This window comes from Stegodyphus dumicola, chromosome 8, assembly GCF_044657685.1.
Source record: "Stegodyphus dumicola isolate Sdum_Otavi_A_Nest chromosome 8, ASM4465768v1".
Taxonomy (NCBI): domain Eukaryota; kingdom Metazoa; phylum Arthropoda; class Arachnida; order Araneae; family Eresidae; genus Stegodyphus; species Stegodyphus dumicola.
In genome coordinates this window covers 136,193,668-136,214,830 of record NC_140775.1, presented here as the reverse complement: position 1 = coordinate 136,214,830, position 21,163 = coordinate 136,193,668, and the positions used below count along the sequence as shown (strand labels likewise).

The following is a 21,163-nucleotide window of genomic DNA, read 5'->3' as shown; positions in this document are numbered from 1 at the left end:
ATCCTTTTAAACATTCTAAGCTGTAATGTCTAAAATCCTAAAGAAAAATTTTCTCTACCAATTCTGTAATGGCAAAAAGTCAAATATTTTAGGGAAAAAAAAAAAAAAATAGGAAAAGGTGTAAAATTAATTTTATAGCGAAAACTGATAAATATTGCGAGAATTCTGAATATTCTGAGACAACTACATGAGAAAAACTCTTACTATGAGAAAACTAAAAAGAAGACATTTTTAATTAATTCCACAGCTAATTTTGTTTCTGCTAAGAACTGTTTTGAAAATTGTGCTTTATAGCATTATGCATTGTTTATTTTTCAAATTCAAAATAATGTATAATAAGTTGCCAAAATGAAACTTTATGAAAGCGAAAAATAAAAATGTTGTATTTTAAAGTTATATAGAAACAAATTATAACCCATGAACCCACTGAAAAGGTAACCATATACGTCAGTGAGTCGCCACAAATATTCCTCCAAAATGCTAATTTGCACTCAAAATGGCAGTCATAAAAAAAAGACAAGAAATTTCAGATGATTAAAATTAAGGAACTTCTGCCAATTTTGGCCAAAATTAAGGACTTTTAAGGACCAAAAATTGATTCTAAAAAAATCTAAGGACTTTTAAGGACCGTACAAACTCTGTGGGAGGTTAGAGACCTTTTAAATCCATTGAAGATTTGATCTTGTTTTCAACTTTATATATAACTTTTATAGATTACATTTTTCTTTTTTTGTATTTCTTTGTACTTCAGACTTCTCTGTGTAAATTATTGTATCGTGTATTTTACTGCATTTTTTTATAGTTTTTGGATCTCTATATGGCATAAGGATATTTGTCTCTGTATTGCCGGCTGCATTAAAATTAAATTTAAAAAAAAAATTAGTACAAGATTTGAGCAAATATGTTTCCGAAAACACAAATGTCCGATAACAAACGTGAGCCACTGCATGTTAAATGATTTACTTCCTGATCCCAAAAGCTGTTTCTAGTGGCAAGTTGATCAAACAATAGGGAAAGTCCCTATGTATTTGACATGCGAGTCATTATAACAACTAAATAAGGCTATTTGGTACTGTATAATGGGTAACCAAATAGGCTGTTTTAAAATTTGCAAGCATGATGAGGCCTAACGAATTGTTATATGCAGGGCTAGAATCAGAGCCAGAGCTAGTGTAACTGATGTCGGGCAACAGGCGGCAAAACATTTAAATGGAGGATGAAACTAAGGAGCAGAATTCAAAACTCGCAGAGTTTGGTATAAAAATTAAGGGAAGACGTTCAAATACAAAGTAAACAATAATGATGTCAAAATTTATGTTCCAAGGCTTTTCTATTTTAATTTCTTTTTACCTTTTCTATAGTTTTGTATCAAATTCAAATCCAATAACTAAAATACAGACAGACACAACTTAATACATTGATACACATAATTCTAAGCAATCATTTTATTAACCTTCATGTACAACAATCACTCGGCAACTTAATTTTACATTTCACGCCATCTAGTTACACTCATATACAAGCATAAATATGAGAAACCACAAAACAATTATAAGAAAATACATATTTACATTTATGAGATTGTCATACGGATGGTTTCGGCATGAGTATGCACTGCCAGTAAACACCTAAAAATTGTATTGACACTTTTAAGTTAATAGCTGCACGAAAATTTATGTAAATATTCAAAATTTTAAAACAGCTACAGCTGGCTTTTTGGAGGGAAGCAAATAGGAACTTGTAAAATGCTAAAAATAAAATCTGCTTTTAGAAAAATTTGCCCTTCCTGTTAACAGAGCTCTTTAATCAAAACAGCTGATATGTTTCAAAGTAAACTTTTTAGTTTTAAATCTAAATATTCTAACATGCAATTTACATGAACTCTTTTTGTTATAGAAATGTATTGGCCTTAGCTGCTAAGTTGAAATCACAGAATTTTATACACTAGCTATCAATATGTTTTCTGAAATGGCATGATATGAAATCAAATATGTAATAAACATTTAGGAAACATTACAGGAAGTATCATGGCTCATCATACTGATGAAATTCATGATACCATCTACAGGAATGAGTAAAATATAAGAGGAATATTAAGTAATTCTGATATGAACAATTTTTATTTTAGTATAAAAAGGCACTACTTTATATAACAACCATACTTAATTAATCTCTTTATATTATTATTTTTTTTAAGTATTTCACACTACCTTATTTTAAAAAAAATATTTATACAGTATAAAATCTTTCTCGATGGGACATGTCCAGCCAATAATGCAGATCTTAAATGGCTATATTACGTGAACAATTAATAACAGACTATTTATGTTATACAAATTATAATTCTAAAATAAGAAATAATTTGCTTGCATAGATAAAACAAAAACAAGTGAAAAAAAATCTGCAGTACATACAGCAACAACAATGAGTGAAAAAAATTCTGCAGTACATACAGCGGCATTAAAAAAAGTTACACAAAAGTGTTACAGCACTAACAGCAACATAAAAACATTACTATTGATACTATGTAGTCTAAATTCATAATAGATACAGAGCTGCAAGGTAATGGAGGTTTTAAAAAGTAATGGGTGTATAAAAATTTAATAAGTTGGCTTTCCTGCTATTAACCCTCTGAGCAGAGTGGGATCATGAAGACCTGTATTTAAAAAGCATTTATTAGTGAAATTTCTATAATTACTTATTTTAGACTCTATTTTCATAAACTTATTCATGAAGATGATATTTACATTAATAAAAAGTAAGATAGAACAATATCTTAAATTATAAGCTAATATATGCCAAGTGACAAAAAAATCTGATGGCCAGATAAAGCCAGTCATGGCACTCAGAGGGTTAATAATTAAAATATCAAATACCATATAAAAAAGATACTACTCTCTCAAAATATATATTAAATTCTTCAAATATATACAAGTAAAAAAGAAAGCTGCTCGACTATATAAATAATAAATATTTCAATTCTAAAAATCTCATTTGGCTAATATTTCAAATGCATCCGTAGACAACCATATATATTTTAGAAGAGAGCAAAGAACTGATAATACCGTAACTCGTAAATATTTATAAGAGTAGAATTACAATATCATTTATCTGTTTACCATAAAAATGAGAAATATAAATATTATACAAAAGCTATGACTAGAAACATTTTAGAATATAAAATACCACAGCAGCTAAAACTACAATGTACATTTCTTACGAGTGTAAATATGATACAGTCTTAAATATTTCACAATCTCATTTCAAATTACAAAAACGAAGAACGTGTGAAATAGTGAAAATTTATAAAAAAAAACTTGGAAAAGATATGATTTTAGAACTGACTATTGCGTATTTGTAAAAGACTAGTCGAAAATTTAAAAGCATGTATTTATATAATTAAGACACAATACATGCCAAACAAATACTAATTCAGAAGTCAAACAACAACAAAAAAAAAAATTTTTTTTTTTAAACTTTTTGTTGTTCGACTTTTGAATGTATTCATATTACAAAATATTTTTATAAATACACTGTATAAATAAATGTATCCACTTCAGTTCATATTTTAAATTTTCCATTTCTTTTTACTTTTGTTTTCTAAATTGGTTTTCTCCAATTATGCAAATTCTATTCAAACATATACTTTTGAAAGGTTATTAATTTTTATACTATTTTAAAAGATAAAAAATACAAGTTTGTATATATAAGAAATTAATTTATATCTAAACTCTCGAAAAAACTAATAATTATTTCCTCACTTTTTGCTGTTTTTTGCATTTAGATAAAATGTATTAGATATTTAACACATATTACATGCTGTTGAGGCAATCTAATTTGTTACTAAACTGCTGATAACTAAAGTTTACTCAAAAGAGAATAATGTTGGTCCCCTACTATAAAATGAATTATATATATATATATTCACACAATGTAATGCACAGTTTTCTTTTTAAAGCCATTTAACAGAATGTACAGACATTATTTCAGCTGAAAGTTCAAATTTTCTGTATAGTATTTTAAACCATTCCTTTAACAATTTGTAATTATTAAATAGGATATTAATTCAAATTATGATTACACCTGAAAGCAATTTCAGGTTAAGTAAAATTTTCTTCAGCCCTTTCTGAAACTGATGAATGAAAATAAATTAATTTTGAAATATTACAGCTGCAAGTACAATGTGTTATTTTTGCCCCAAATAACAAAAGAATGATAGGATACATTTAATTTATTATTAACAGGCAAACTAGAGCCCAGTTTCATTCCACCTCTTAACTATAGTAACAACTTCTAGCTCCAATGTTCAGAAGCTAGATTTTTCCTAACAATAAGCTTTTCCAATCAACAAGTATATTCGTTTGATAACAAGTATATTTTTTAAAGAAGCCTGTAATAACAAATCTAATTTATGCTAGCTCTCATATATCTTACATTACACTTTGGATGACCTGAATTTTTAAAATTTGGGTACAGAATTGAAGCATAGATTAGGTAAGCTATGTAATCCTCAAAAATATTGATATTAATTTGCCAATTAGGAAAAGGTTAATTTGCCAAGTTGTAATTACAAAAAGTAACCAATTCAAGCTCTATTCATACTTAATGTTTGGAATTTTAAAAACTGGTAATAATTTATGATGTAACACAAATAGGCAAAGCAAACTATATTGTATGTGTTTTATTTTGTAATGACCATAAAAGTTTTTGCTTAAGAATAACAAACATTTATTCTTCGGTATAAAATGATGGATGGGAGACAAATTTTTTGGAACACATTTTTACTTTGTTCTTCAGTATAATTTACACAATACTGTAAAAAGCATTATATTAAAAGTGCTTTTAAAAAATGCTTACTGCATAAAAGTTATACAAGGATACAAACTTTTAGGATGCTTTAGTTAAGAACTGCTTCCTTTAATGGTGAATTCGCTGATATACAAGATGCCTACAAAATTAACTTTTTAAGGTTTTTAATACCGAACAAATGTTTGAAGTGTAAATCTAACAAAACAGAACAAACATAGGTAGAAAAAAAACCAATTTTCATGCTTTGCATCAGTCAAATATGAAAATAATTTGAAGTGAACAAAGAGAACTTAATTTCTTTCATCTGTTCCAAAATTTTACTTAAACTTTACATTTTATGAAATTTAGGTAAGAAATAAATATTTTCTACATTTAATTTATTCTTCACATCTACAGCCTCAATTTAAATCAATTTTATTTGCAGGCATAGATAACAGATTTAAAATTTTGTTAAGTTACAAAATGGATGGAAATTTCACATAAATGGAATTTTAGATATTTTTCATCATCACATTTATGATTAGTGTATTTTAAATGCATTGTTTGGCACTGACTGCAAATGTAAAGGCACAAATTATTGGCAGTAAATGACCATACAATTTGACTTTTTAAGCACAGCCTTCTCCCTGAAGTTTTTCTACAACATGTTTTACCCAACCTTTAACTCTTGGTGGATTTCTATTGCTTATGTTTCCATTAGGTTTAGACAGCTTGTGTCCAGACTCCATTACAGTGTTCACAGTTGATGCAGAATGTTCAGAACTAGTTTCACTTTCTTCAAAATCTTTGTTTAATACTAAATTACCCCACTTGTCTAAATCAAGTCTTTTCTGAGTACTAGATTTAGAGCTGTTTAATAATGATGATGCTTCCTCGTTTTGAAATTTTACGTTCTCCTCTAAAATCCGTAACCGTTCCAGTATGGCTTGATTAACACGCCGTGCACACATAATTTTAGGAGATGAAGGACAGTTGGCTTCAACATCACCATTTTGATAGTTACACATATTTTCTTCATGCTTTTGAAATTCACATTCATTTGACCTGAACATTACTCTGGGATTTTCCACAGCGCTAAAATCAGCATCTTCTGGATCACTGTAAATAGCAGAGTCTCGATAAATATCTTGCGCTAATGCATTTTCAATTGCATCAAATGTTCTTTCATAATAACTATCAGCAGATGTATCACTGGCTTCTGATACTGAGTCATCTCCTTCATCCGCTTTAGGAAATTGAGATCCATGATAACAGGGATCTACAGCACCATTTTTGTCACCATCACTAGAAGATGTAGCATTGGAAGATTCAGAGAATAAGCTATCTGGTCGAAGATCTTTAAAAGTTTTAGGAGGGAGAATATATTTTGGCACACTATACTCAGATTCCAATGGCTGGGCCATTCTAGCACCAATTAAAGAGCTTTCTGATTTGTAAGTTCCAATGGTAGTTTTCTCATTCTTCAATTCAGCCATTCGTTCTGTAATTTTAATTTCATGTTTCTTTTTATGCCTCATGACAGAGGAATATGCTTTTGCTACAGAATGGGCAAGTTTTGCTGTAAATAATCTTGGACTTAACTCATTATCACTTTTAATACTTGAATGACTACTGGACCGTTTAAAACCATGCTTAGATAGTTCACCACCTGGTGCCTTTGGTGGTTGCTCTGAAGAAGTCTGTTCATGACCTGATGGACTAACTAATGTTGCTTTTAAACCAGCAATTTTTGAACCCATATGAGAGAACATGTGTTTCAAAGTAGCATATTTTGATGCTGCTTGGTGATATATTTTTAGCTCAGGATGAATAGAATGAACATTTTCCATACTGACAGCTGGAGTATTAGTACATCCCGTAGTGGTATCTTGCTCATAACCATCCTTACGAGGGACAAAATATTCTGAACCAACAAGGTGAGAGTAATCAAGTACAACATAGTCTAAATCATCGCCAAAATCAGCTTGTGATGGTTTATCTGATGCAATGGTAAAAGGTCGCTGTTCACTATGTAATGATCGCTGTCCATCTAAACGTATTCTCATTCTGCTAGTATTACCATCAGAAACAACAGCAAGATTTGTTTCTGAAGAGCTACTTACAGTTTCTGGGGCAAGCTGAAAGCTTCGAGGTAATGAGCCACTCTTTTTCCCACCATCTGCAAGATGTTCCTCTTGTTGCTTTAACCAAGTTGCTGGAGTAGTAGGGCTCATATCTTTCACATCTGATGGGAGAATGCTCATTCCACTAGGAGGTAAACCAGAAGACCGTTTCGATTTTGATTTTGGCTCACTGTGAGAAGAGGAATGATACCTGAACGAAATATTGTGATGCAGAGAAGCAACTCTTGCTTTTGCCATTCCAGTAAATGACTGAACACGTCGGATGGCAGAATTTTGTTTCCATGAGCTAACTGAGCTGCCACTTTCAGAATCTTGATCTTTTTGGTGATCAGATTTTGTTTCAGCTGGTAACTCAGAATTTTTGCATACACTAAGTTTATGATCAACAGGTTTGTTATCATCAAGATCTGAATTAGTCTTTTCATGGTCATTGCTATTTATCCTTAATTCAGTATTTTCATTATGCATGTCCCTTGTAGCATATGCATGAGCATAAAAGAAAGTGACATACTCTCCACTGTTGTCAAATGCTTCCTCAGATGCTTCAGAATATGTTCTATCACGAAAAGTACGAGGTGGAGGACAGTATTCCAAAAGCTTCCTAGCATCCAATTCTTCATTTTCAGTATCAGTTGTTTCCTCAGGAACACTGTTCCAGTTTCTCCAAGATGGTCGAAATCTACGTTCCTTCGTTGTAGTGCGCTGAGATAGTGATGGTTCAGGTAGGCTATGACGTACCCTAGAACTCCTATTAAAAGGAATGCTGGAGTTTATATTAGAGGAGCAGTCAGATAGATTTTCTTTATTGCTGAGTCGTCCACGCAACCAGCTTTGCTTATGACTCATATCATCCTTAAAAATAATTAAAAAAGTATAAATTTAAGTTGCAATTAAAAAAAAAACATGAGAAATATGGCATAATAAGGAAATTTAAAGTCGTTAAAATATCTCAATAACAACTAAAAATAAGGAGAATTTAAACATCGTGGTAATTTAAATTAAGAGCAATTTCTTCAGTATCTTAAGTAAAAAATGAATTCCTACAAATAAGTAAACGACTATACTTTAAACGAAAAAGTAAATAAATAAAATTTAAAAATACTTTTTGTTACAACTTTAGCACATAAATATTAACTTAAAATTTTCATGTTCCTCTTGCTTATGAAATTTTTGTATATTCCTTATATACTCCACAGTTTACAAGATACACATCTTTAATCACTAACAGATTGGACATTCTTTTTTTAACCTTAGATTTGAGTTTTTTAATTACATTTTTGGCTACTTACATGTAAAGGCATACAAATAATTAGGTGACTTACAGATTTTATCGAGATTGTATGATTTACAGATTTTATCAAAATTAAAAGGAATTCAGAACATGAAAGACCTAAAATGATTATCTAAAATAAATTTTAGAGGAAATCTTGAAAAAGCCAATGATTTTTTTTTTTTAAAGGTAAGCATACTTTGTATATATATATATATATATATATATATATTTTTTTTAAGTTCCTGGTTACCATACTATTGAATATAATGGCACTAAATAATTTGCAGGTCTTACTCCTTAATGCTCTTACCCTCACGAAAACTATTTGTGACATATTAAACCATCTTTCCTACATAATTATCAAATGTTACATCTTTTCCCATTCCTTTTTCTAAATTTGCCATCCTGCAGTATTTTAGAAGACAGTTTTAAAGTTTTTACAAAGATGAATTTACTGGACATTAGCAGTTTTGTACTAGATTTTGATTCCCGGTGAAGAAACCTAAAAGAATGCAAGTTTCTCCCCGTTCCTGAAGCTTTTTAGAAACTTCTTAGTAAAAGCTGATTCATTTACAGTATTACGCTTTAATAACAATTAAAAATTACCTGGCTTTTTGTCCAAGATGCAGATTTATCATGGCCATTCCAACTTTCATGACTATCAGAGTGAGCACTCTTACGCCTCCCATTTGAAATATTCTAGACAAGAGATAAAAGTCTTTGTAAAATACCAAAATGCATAACAAACTCAAAATAAACTATGAATATAATTATTCCAACTCACATATTGTGTGTGTGTGTGTGTGTGGGCTAAATAAAATATTTATTGTAATGGAATTTTTTATTTCAATTTAACACAATTTACAAGGTGAGTAATAAAACTAATTTAATCAGCCTTAACACATAATCTATTTCCACTTGAATTAAAATTTAATACTTTTGCTTCCATAAAATGCAACAAAATTGTTATGTTTTACCGATATGAAATAATAAAATCTATGACATACATTGGGTCATTTCATAAATAATGTGTTTCCTTTATACTTCTTTAATTTTTTAATTTCTGGAAACACCTAACATATCAGTGAATGCTGTCATTATTATCTGATGCCTATATGCAGCATTAATATTCCTATTAATTATTATTTAATTGAATTTATAAAATAAACTATGTCAAATACATTCCTTTGTTGCTTCCATTATAGTTTGAAAAACTACTGTTTAAAATGAAACTGCATTCATCAAACCTTGCATTAACAAGAAGAAAAAGGTAAAATTTCTACCTACTTTTATATTAAGTTGATATAAGTGTATTATACCCTCTCCTTCTGACTTTTTATGTAAGTGAAAAAAAAATTGCATTATTTATAGGGTGACCAAATATTTTCTTTCAAAAACCAGCGCTTTTTATAAGATAAGACTGACTCCCAGGCAATTTTGAATTTAGTACTCATAAGTTTAGGATACTTATTCACTTATGAGATTAGATACTTATTCATTTGCCCGATTATTTGAGATGACATGTTACTGAATTGCATGAATCTGTATAAAATGGTTTTTGGCTCACAATACTTTTTTGATGGCATATAAACATGTCCTACACATTCATTTAAATAAATTTTAATAACTTCAACGAACGTATTATTGTTAACTTTTTCTATTATTTAATAAAATCATGCAAGCAAATTAACAGAAGCATTGATTTTAAAGGAATCAATGATTAACATTGATTTAAAGAAAACGATGTTTAAGTACAGTTAGATTATTTGAATATGAAAAAGTACACAAGCGCTATCCACCTAAAGGGGAAGAATGCCTTAACAAAGGACTAAGGAAAACTGGTACATGTCCAGATGCTCAAAATTTTTATTGTAGTCAGAAAAGGCTTCCAAACATTTAAGAATAAAACTTAATTTTTTATTTCTTTCATTTACTTATATATTTTATTAAAGCTATGAAAAGCAGTAAGTATTAGAATTACACCACAGAAAAAATTTATACTTACATTTTTATTATTTAAACTGGATTCCGCCTAAAATAAATTTAAAAAAATTAGTACACGAATTAAAATATATGGCAGAATAGAATAAAATAAAATAAAATGTATACTTAATCATTAACATCCTACAAAAAACAAATCTTCCTGAATTTTACCTTTATTGCAAAAAACTTTCATCGACTTAAAAATGCACACAACAGTTAAAGTAAATCTGACACACAGCTCTTATTACCAAATATTTTTGAAGAACAAGATATTCAGCTTACCTTCTTTAAACCTGTAATAAAATTAAAAAAAAAAAAAAAAAGAGACCATTAGTAACATCAGAAATATCAACAGTTTTTTTAACAAAATAAAAGAGGATACAAACACAATGATATATAAAATATTGAAATAACCAAACTTTGATGCAATTTTAAATGTATGATAAAATTTGAAAATAAGTAAATAAAAAAGTTTCAGTAGCAACAGTTGTTCTTAATATAATATTTGTTATTTTGTTAAATGAGATTCAAGAAATATTTTAATGCTAAATTCTCTACATTGTTTTGCTATCTCTATGCTGCTATCAAATATGTAAAACTTTGTATGTATAAAAGTTATCTATATTATTACACAAACATCCAATGTATCACTATCTCAAAATTAGCACTATTTATAGAACATACATTTCAAGAATACTTGAATCGAAACAATGTTTCCCAACTACTGATCTGCGGACGAGTGCCAGGCTGTAAGATTCTGCTACTGATGTGTGAAAGATTTTAAAATCATTTCTAAGGTTATTTATCTCTTTCAACTACTTTCCAAAAATATAAATATATATATATATATATATACATAAACAATATGTATACATCAAAAGAGAACATACTTAAATGCACAACATAATTTGAAATTATTAATATTTACACATGTTCTCGATTCACTAATTCTTTTACACATAAAATGCAATCATTTCCTCAATTCTTGATATGTCTCAGTAAAGAATATCCATCTCTCTGTTATAAAACTATCAAATTGTTGGCCATTTTTTATATTTCCTATTCATGTGAAAAAAAAAAAAGTTTTCAACTAATGTCAGCAATAGAAACCATACAATGAAATTGACTGGATGTTAATGCAGTGCTTGCAGAAACAAACTTGCAGCCACGTATAACAAATTTATTAAAAAATAAGCAACAGGAAATGTCACATGAACTAAAAATTATATTTTTATAACACTAGATTTAATATTATAAAATACCCATTTATATACTGTTTCTTATTTTTGGCTGATGCCTGTCCATGAAATATTTTATCCAATTTTTGTATTCCACAAGAGTAATAAATGTATTTACAATGATGATTAAATGATGTATTAGAATATGAGAAACACAGGCCAGAAGTTAACAGTATTTTATTTTATAAAATCATACCAGACAGAAATGGTACCTGAATAAGCAACGAATTCAAGGCTTAAATTCAGAACCACACTTTTTGAGAAAAGTTTTAATTTTAGGTGGAGCATTAGAACCCCAAGTAAGATAAGCTTTGGTATATACAGTCTTTTGGTATATACTTAGTTTTGTTACTTTGCTGTATAACTGAATTGTAATATAAACAATATATTCTGTTTTTAATGTTACATTTCTTTTAACAGATAGTAAAACTGACACTAGAATGGCAATGTTATTAAATGTATCCTCATTTCCTTTAAAAAGAAGAAAATATGAAACAAAACTTGGGCACCAGAGGAAAAATCTGTTTTAAAATGCTACCCTTTCAAAAAGAGAATTTATCAAGAAGGCTTTAAATGAATTAAAAGCCACAATAAAGATGCAATTTTGTCTAGTTTTTCTTTTAATCATCCTTTGTTACCATTAATTTAGTCACTCCTCATTTGCAATTATTATTTCATTTTATTTTTACAGAACATTAGTTTAATATAATTTCTCATTTTGCTGATTAGGTTATATTAATTTACACATATTTATACTTTTATGTTTTGATTTCATTTTTAATTGCTTATACATTTATTTCTCTTTGCTACTTCCTTTGACAGAGTCAAACACTTCTAATTTTAAAAACTAGTTGCTGAATGCATACAATCAGTTTCTATGCACAAAAAGAAGAAAGATATATTTATTGAATTGTCTAATTATACATGAAAAGAACAGAAGACAACAATGAAACAAATCTCATTTAATGATGACATTCAGACGAAAATCTCCCACAACAACAATTACTGGGTAAATGAATAAACTGAGAGCAAAATAACTTCTTATAACTTTAAAAGGCGGAATTAACCTCAGCTATACTAAAATGCTTAATTAAAAAAAACCTATGAAATAAAGAGGAGCAAAGATATTTCAATGGGTTATGTCTAGGAAGAATTAAACTGGCATTAAATACACATTTTGGCAATTATTTTTTCTCCTCCAGAGGATAATTTGAACATACCAACTTTCAGTCAAATATTGAAAACAATACCTCTGCCAATCACGAAGGTAATCAGTTTAGTTAACCTAGAGAATTACAGTAACAAACGGCAGATTGTATGCATATGACAAATAATTTTTAAAAAATGGGGGGGGGGAGCTATTCATGCAAATTAAAATTGGAAAAATTGTAAATCAGAGAAAAATCATAAATCAGATATAATAAACATTAATTACATTTTCCACAAGTAAAATACGTTTTTACTACCATCAGACAATGATTTATCTTAATTTAAGTTCCAAACATTCTAAATATAGTTTAATAAAATTTCACATATACATGATAAAGAACCCAACAACTTAATATAAAATTACTACTCAGTTTGATTTCCACAAAAGGAAAATTCCAGATAAAAATTCATTTTTACGGATATATATTTTTAAAATATTCAGATTCAGCTGAGGAAAATTCTGCGTTGGTAACTAATCATACAAAAGAGAATCTTAATATAAAAACTGATGGGCAAAAAGAATTATTACCTTTTTTTAATTTCAATGTGCGATTTAAATTTAACTCAGATTTTCTCCTCTCTTGTTTTCTTTTCTCTAAATATTCAGGTGCTGAAAGTTGCCGTTTAGTTGTACTTTTTTCTAGAGCAGAGTCTATATAGGAAAAATAATAATCAGAGTTTTGTAACACCAAGAATATTTCTTTTTTATTCTTATTCACTTAATATCACTATGAGCAGAAAAGTAAAGAATTTAAAATTACCCTCTTGTTTGCTCTGTCCCAGTTCCATCACTAGCTGCCGAGCATGTGAAGGTATGACAGCATTATAATTTTCCAGAATAACCCGCTTTAACTGAAGACACCATTCACGTTTCTGTTCTACATTTCGAGCCTGAGAAATAAAATTTTTCAGTTAAAAGACAAAAAAAATTATGAAGAAAATTTTAACATAAATAAACAAATATATATATATATATTAAGTTTTATTACAAAAAAAAAAAAAAAAAAAAAAAACTACCTGGAATGTATATTGATATCTTGGATTATCAAATGGTATGACATGAAAACAGAGAGGTTCACCTTGTATACTTTCAATGAGCATCAAATTGGAACACTAAGTAAAAACAAAACAAAATTTTAAAAGAATCTAATGTTAAAATAAAATCACATAAAATGTAAATTCTTTCTTTCTTTCTTTCTTTTTTTTTTTTTCTTTTTTCTTTTTTTTTTTTTTTTTTATTTTTAATGCTGAAATTTCTTTATACAAGAGTAAAAAGGAAATTAAATGCATATAGTGTTCACACCATTTTAGGTAAGATTCAGAAATAATTTTAAGAATGAAACTAATATCCATCACAGAGCTTTAAAAAAAATCATTTGACAGCACATTATTTTTAAATATATATTTTTGTGTGATATTATATTCAAACAAAATATAATAGGAATACAAACCTAGAAAAATGATGGCCTATTTTAATGCACATAAGATAATTTTTGATCATTTAATAATTTTGATCATTTAATAATAGTGACAGTTTGAAATGATTTCATAAGTACAGAAAATTATTATTAAAATAAGAAAATTTAGTAAACATACCATGATATGAGTTTTATAGCTAAGTATGCCTTCTTCCTTTTTCTTTGCAATTAATAACATTTTATCAAACAAAAAAAGATGTCTCAAAGCCTTTGCTCGATACATTCTGAAAGCCCCTTCAGCCACAAGTTCACCATATGTTGTTAAATCTTGACCCTGCAAATTAACACATAGTAATGAGAAAAATTTCATAATGCATATATATCTGCCACCTGTAAGAGGGCTGATAAAAGACATATCAATAATCTGACTTCAAAAGAGCACGCATAACAGCACATGCCTAAACTAAAAACTTCACTAAATTTAATTCACAATAAATTTTAACAAAATGCAAAATTTATTGTTTCAACATATACATTTTCTATGTCTCACATGGCAGCCAATCCAGGTAACTTACTTCTAGCAAGATGGCAGTATTTTAAAAAATATTTTTACAGTTAGCAATAATGCTTGTCGTATGCTTCTCCATGCAGTAGCATTTTTAGAAATATTTTTACAATTAGCGTTAATGCTTTTCGTATGTTTCTCCATGCTTGGGAGAGGGGTGGGCTTTTCTTTTGCTTGGTACTAAAGGCAAAAATACTACTTTTTTTAGCTTGACATTGCATATCCCCAAAACTACTACACTGCTGAAAACTCTTAAGTCTTACTACATATTTATGTTCAGTTATGTATACAGCTCTCATGAAGCTCATCAATATATTTCTTTGTACCACAACAGATGCTTATGTGGAGAATTACGATGAAATGAAATAAAGGCATGTTTTATTAGCAAATGGAAATTTATTCATTTGTTATTTCTAATGTACACCCGCATAACTAAACATGAACTTCATCCTTCATTGATATAATTAAAAATTATATATTTCCTATTTAAAGTACTGAACCAACAATTATGTATATATTAAAAAAGTTTAAAACTAAAAACGACAACCTAATCAGTATAATGGTTAGTGTATCTTTTGTTAAGTTCTGGTACAAATCCTGGAGACTGTAAAATTATAGTTTCTGAAAAGCATGGGGGAACTCAAAATACATGGTGAGCCAGATGTCCTTTCAAGTAGCTTGATGTTAAGGGAAGAGAGATCCTTGGATCTGTTCCCGGGATACCCTACATCAAATTAGAGCTAGGCAAAGTCATACTGCTATATATGATGCACAAAACCTCATGCCAATGATAGATACAATCCCGCACTCCATGCTATGATAACATTTGTGGAATTGTTATGATTACGTCAGACATTTCAAACACAAAAATTGAATTATTATGCATCTAAATTAATTCTTTTTAACATTCAGCAACAAGAAACAGCATTCTTTATCATGAAGTTTAATAAAATTGTACTCACTTCCCATCCATACAGCAAACTCTGGATTTCTTGAACACGAACTGCGTGCTCATGTTTCCTCTTCATATCATTTATATGATAAGCAATCCCTGTCATAACTGACAGAGCATTTTTTACATCACAGTAACCATCACTTTCTTTGTCAGAATGTTTTACCATATTCTGTAAACAAAACTGTATTCAGAAATAAAACATCAAATAGCTACGATATTAGAAAAGAATTTAGATCTCTCATCTACTTGGCATTATAGAGTTAATATATTTTCTTAACAGCAGCAAATGCATTCACATATATTTACTAGTGTAAATGAGATGCAAAATAAAAATAAATAAATAAAAAAAATGAAATAATAATTATACAACCTTAAAATTAGGCTAAATTCATGTAAAATTATTCCACTCTTCAGATAAATGCAAATTACTCAATTTAAAAGGGAGAAAATATTTGTCTCTACTGTTCTTATCATATGTGTAAAAAATTACCCATTTCCACATGCCTTATGAAATACACATCGAGTCAAGAGTTTATGAATGAGAAGTTTCTTTCTAAAGAACCTTTTAGGAAAAACATTTATTCACTTCTTTTTAAAAGCTATTATCATAAGAAATCCATATAAACAAAAACTGTTTTTTGGATGAAACGTTACTAAACTCTACAAGAAAGAAAAGTTCTTGTCACAGTAGTTTTAATGCTAGTATTTTATCATCTTAAAAATGCTTGAACGAGCCTGAAATCATGTCTATAGATAAAACTCATTTGATAAAAATATTTTAAATAAAGAAAACTAGCTGTTAAAACTCTATAGCCCTCTCTCTATATATATATTCCTGTTTCACTCTATTACGTTGCCTTTATTCATATAGTGTACCAGCCTTCATTACTATGACGTGGTTCACGCCTATTTGATCAAGTTTTAAAACACATAAAACATCACATTATCAATAAATAAAACAATCTTAGTTTCAGATATGAGTCTATGGCTTCAATTTCATATGAATGAAGGAAGTGTGTATGGTGGTGGGGGACCAAATTGTTAATCTCTGAGTTTAAGTCAAAGTAATTCAGCAGTTTCAATACATGCACTTTTATAATTGAGATGACTTATTTTCTTCACAGGCTCACAATTTGGAATTAAAGCGGAAATCTTTGCAGCAGTAACTATAATTATACTGGATTATATACTGCAGAATTTTATGAAGATGTAACTAGTTTTTGCATACACATCACAGACAAATACAGATGAAGAGAATAATCGCAGAGAAGTGGTACTTCCAAAGAATACACCTTTTAAATACAGAAACTGCATTAGAAATAAAGGAATTTACTCTGCAAATTTACTGCTGCATAATATAAATGCAAATTAATAATGGATGCTAATTTCTTTCATGTCAGTTTTCCAGACTGACAACATCAAAATCACATATACAGGTTTTAACAACTGAAAAAATTGTATCAGATGTCAACTTTATAAAAGAATATAATAATTTAGTTCAGAATATCCTTATTGATAATCTAAAATACAATGATTCAGCATGCACTGCTTTTAAGCAATAGTAAAAAGAAGAGAAGTTATTCAAATGAAAATTATAGTTACTAATTACAATTCACTTTATCCACAGCTTTTTTAAAATAGGAAAATGTGGTCTTCAGAAAACACTTCATTGAAATGTAATAACATAACATAAATGCAGCATTATTACAATTTGTATTTTTTTTTAATATTCACCTGTAGCAATAAATGATATTTCAAAATCCTTTGAACTGGCTTAAGGAGATAAGATCCTAAGGGAAGACTGTGCTGTAAAGCCATCTGCCGTTCCTAAAATGAATTCAATATGGTGAGATTATGAATGTTGTAGGACAAATTACATGAGTAATAATAAGAGAAGTACCTCTATGCAAAATCTAAAATTAAAAATAGTGATTCAACCTTTTTCTAATTCTAGTTCAACTTAAGATGTAGTAAATTTTACGAAATATTGCAATTCTAAGAGAAATTTTAGAAAGAAACCAAGCTGGAGAAGTTCATTTAGAAAATTTCTAAGAAAGCATGCATGCATTAAAAAAAATTTCATCATGTAATAACTTACAAAGAACATACATTTTACTAATATTACACATTATCTCTGCAATTATTGCATGGAGTGTGATGCTACTGAAATCAAGCCTACATGAAAAATCTGGTGTGGTGATTCTCAACACAGAAACAGGGAAGAGAATCATAATGAACAGCTTCACTAAATAGGTATGACATTTTGAAAAATAAATTCCAAGCAGTAAAGGAAAGCAGCAAGGTAAATTAAAAATAATACTTTGAAAGTATGTGCATAATACTCAGGGCCATTTCAAGATGATTTGTAAAACACTGATCCAATTTTATTCAATTAATTATTTAAATCTATTACTTTTTTTTAAGATGATATTTTTTTTTAAATAAATTTATTTCCATGCAGCAAATCATTATAATACATATCATATGTAATATGGCAAAGCAGTGCCAATGGTGGCCACCACATCACATTTGATACAATGAGCTTTGTTGTTATATTATTATTGTTTAATTCTACAAAAGAAGAATACATGAATGATGCTTGCAACACACGCTCAGAATTTAGACATGTTTCACACAATATAAGCAGCTTAAAATTCTGTATGTAAATATGGTAATACAATATAATAGACACTGATATTTAATTTTGCAGGTTTTTTTTACTTCATTACTGCATGGAAATACTGTACATTAGCTTAGTTTGAAGTTTTTATATTGTAAGACATAAACATTTAAATAATATATACAATATATTAGGGGGGCAGGGTAGATTTTATAGGAATTATTTTTATATGTTAGGCTTTACTGCTAAATGTGGTCAGCTGCACAATGATGTACTGCACTCCAAGATCATGGGAGCATTGGGAACTTCATTCTAAATGCTGAGGAACAGAAAAATTAATGTTAAAATGCAAAAAATTCTTATTTTAATTGAAATGAGTGGCAATTTTTATCTACAATAAGCTTTCTCTCAATTTTGCTTTTTAACTTCTAGACAACTGAATTAAATTAAAATTCCCTTAAACACTATCTTCATGTCATTTTTTTAGATTGCTACTTTCACACAAGGTGTTTTCGAATTTGACTGACAAATTCAGAGGGATGACAGTAGGCATCAAGAGGATGAAAAATTACCATAAAACATGGGTCGCAAACCACATCTAGTGGATGAAAATCTCAAAAATACAAGTTGAGAGGGCAACGAAAAGGTGCTAGGACCCCCCCCCCCAAAAGCGAGGACTAGGAGCACTATGATTGACAAAAAGAAACCTTTTTGTATGCAAATTTCTAATGCGTATGGGGAAAATAAAAACAGCGGGCAAATATTCATTAGTGGACATCGCAAAATTTGTGGGTGTTATACTTCACTCGGAAACAACATATCAGATTACTCAAACAAGGAATATGTGGATATGCATCTGATTTATAGACGAGCAGGTGGCAATGAATCCACAGACAATGTACCAAGACTAATACCCAAGGAAACACTGTCCGCACCACACCACCTTCACAAACAGCAATCAATGGCTGTGGAAGACAGGATCCTTCCAAGTAGCAAAGCATAATGCAAGCAAGAATGCAGTGTGCACCTACCTGAAACTGAAAACTGAGTATTGCAAAGGTTTGCTATTTCCCTGTCAACCAGTATATCATCATTTGCAGATGAACTGGATATTCGTCATAAAATGGTGTGGAATGTTCTGTGGGCAGAAACCATGCACCCATTCAATGTGCAGAAGGACCAACTCTTAGATGATGCCTACTTCCTTTGGGTAGAGTTTGTATGATACAAACCATGCAGAATGATTGATAGTTTCCTGCCACTGTTTTATTCTCAGATGGAGACTGCACACTGGACAAAAAAGGGGGTGGGATTGTATAAACTGTGAACTACAAAGGGAATAGGTTGCGCAGTGACATAAACATTTAAATTTAATTATTTAATTAAATTTTTCCTACTTAGGTGTTTCTGACGTCCTTCTTAACATCAAATTTAATTTGGATTTTCTGAACTTTTTAAGTGCTCATCTGAAGTAATTGACTATATTACACAAGTTATCCGAAGTTCCTTCTTCCAGCCTCTGCTCGAAGGAATCCATCTAAGAAGTACCAGCACAGGAGCAAGGAGCTTCTTTTTTCTCTCCACCTCCACGAGAGAAAATTCTATTCAGGTTTCTTCGCTGTCAGGCCCTACACAGGACTATATCAGGAACTGATAAGAGCAGGATATTGTTTTCCTGCTGATGGCCAGTATAGCCACAAAGTTCTAAAGTTCTGGAATGGGAACAATGTGCTAGCTATGAAGCATTATCAGTGTGTGCAAACTGATCAATCATTCAAATAAGGAATTCTTCATGTTGCCAAATTTCTGTGACAAACTCCATAAGTTGGTATATAAATACATGTGTATATTAAATAAATATGTATGTGTACAAAGCATATACACATTTATTTAATGTGACTTAATGCGAGCATCACTAATACATATGTACAGATAACGAATAATATATTAATAATAATTACATGTTAATATACAGTCACTATTAAATACATTATCTGGTTCAAAAAATATGCTGGTGCAAACATTCCTAAAACAAACAATGCAGGTACTCAGTTCCTGCACATCTGTTTTAAAATTTACAGAGACTGTAAATTTGTAAGCAAATACATGCATATACTTATATACACTTTGAAAGTACATAAACTAGCCCAAAATATATTAATGAGGCATCACTAAAGCAAATGTACATTATATTAAATTAATTACTGTACAGTCACTATTGAAATACATTAACTAGTTTAAATTAATATAGTTCAAATGTTGTGTAAGCTTTGCAGACATTCCTAATACAAATACACAGATGTTCAGATTCTATTAGAAACAACGAATTTATAAATGAATAAATATATTTAGACAATCGCCGAAAAGAGAAATTAAAAAAATCTGATGTGTACACCACATGACTTCCTTGTACGGAATATTAAATTATACACATTTTTCTTCAATTTCATTTAAATTGATTGGATTGAATTAAATCTACTTCGTCGACAGCGCATAAACCACAATAGAATAAATGCACTTTAAAATTCACTATATTTGTTTACTATAACAACACTCTGAATGCACAAAATTTATATCATTTGAAGAATTATCTTATCGTTGCCACATGTTCTATTCAAATATTATAATAAAGCTAGAAAGATGTATGAAAGAAATTAATCAAACAAAACAGAAAAGAAATGGTTTTTCACAGACGACTTAGTATTTCTCATTTAATTAATTCAGTTCTCACTTCGCGACAATGCAAAAATACATAAAAACTCAAAATATCTGTATTAAAAATTACAAAGTAAATCTTAAACACTTATTTCCTCGAAAAAATTCCAGAAAAGATCAAGCATGATTTAATTCGCAATAATAAATGAAGGCGTTATTTTTGTTGTTGCGAAGCTTAGTCTCTCTAGATTGGCAACAAATCTACAATTCTGCTGTTTCAAATGTAAACAAATATGTCCGCCATGTTATTTAAAA

The 21,163-nt window shown here is 29.3% G+C and overlaps 1 protein-coding gene across 1 annotated transcript in view; it reads right to left on the bottom strand.

Annotated features, from left to right (window-relative positions):
• Positions 1-1,430: 1,430 nt before the first annotated feature.
• Positions 1,431-21,163, bottom strand: part of LOC118181337 (uncharacterized) — a 196,076-nt gene continuing 176,343 nt past the window's right edge. The window contains exons 7-17 of the mRNA XM_085823032.1: positions 17,308-17,400; positions 15,581-15,742; positions 14,232-14,387; positions 13,653-13,748; positions 13,397-13,526; positions 13,165-13,287; positions 10,467-10,481; positions 10,334-10,359; positions 10,211-10,237; positions 8,812-8,904; positions 1,431-7,784 (exon numbers count right to left, since the gene is read on the bottom strand). Coding sequence (XP_085679158.1) covers positions 5,418-7,784; positions 8,812-8,904; positions 10,211-10,237; positions 10,334-10,359; positions 10,467-10,481; positions 13,165-13,287; positions 13,397-13,526; positions 13,653-13,748; positions 14,232-14,387; positions 15,581-15,742; positions 17,308-17,400 — 3,288 coding nt within the window. The 3' untranslated portion in view covers positions 1,431-5,417. The remainder of the gene's footprint in view (positions 7,785-8,811; positions 8,905-10,210; positions 10,238-10,333; positions 10,360-10,466; positions 10,482-13,164; positions 13,288-13,396; positions 13,527-13,652; positions 13,749-14,231; positions 14,388-15,580; positions 15,743-17,307; positions 17,401-21,163) is intronic.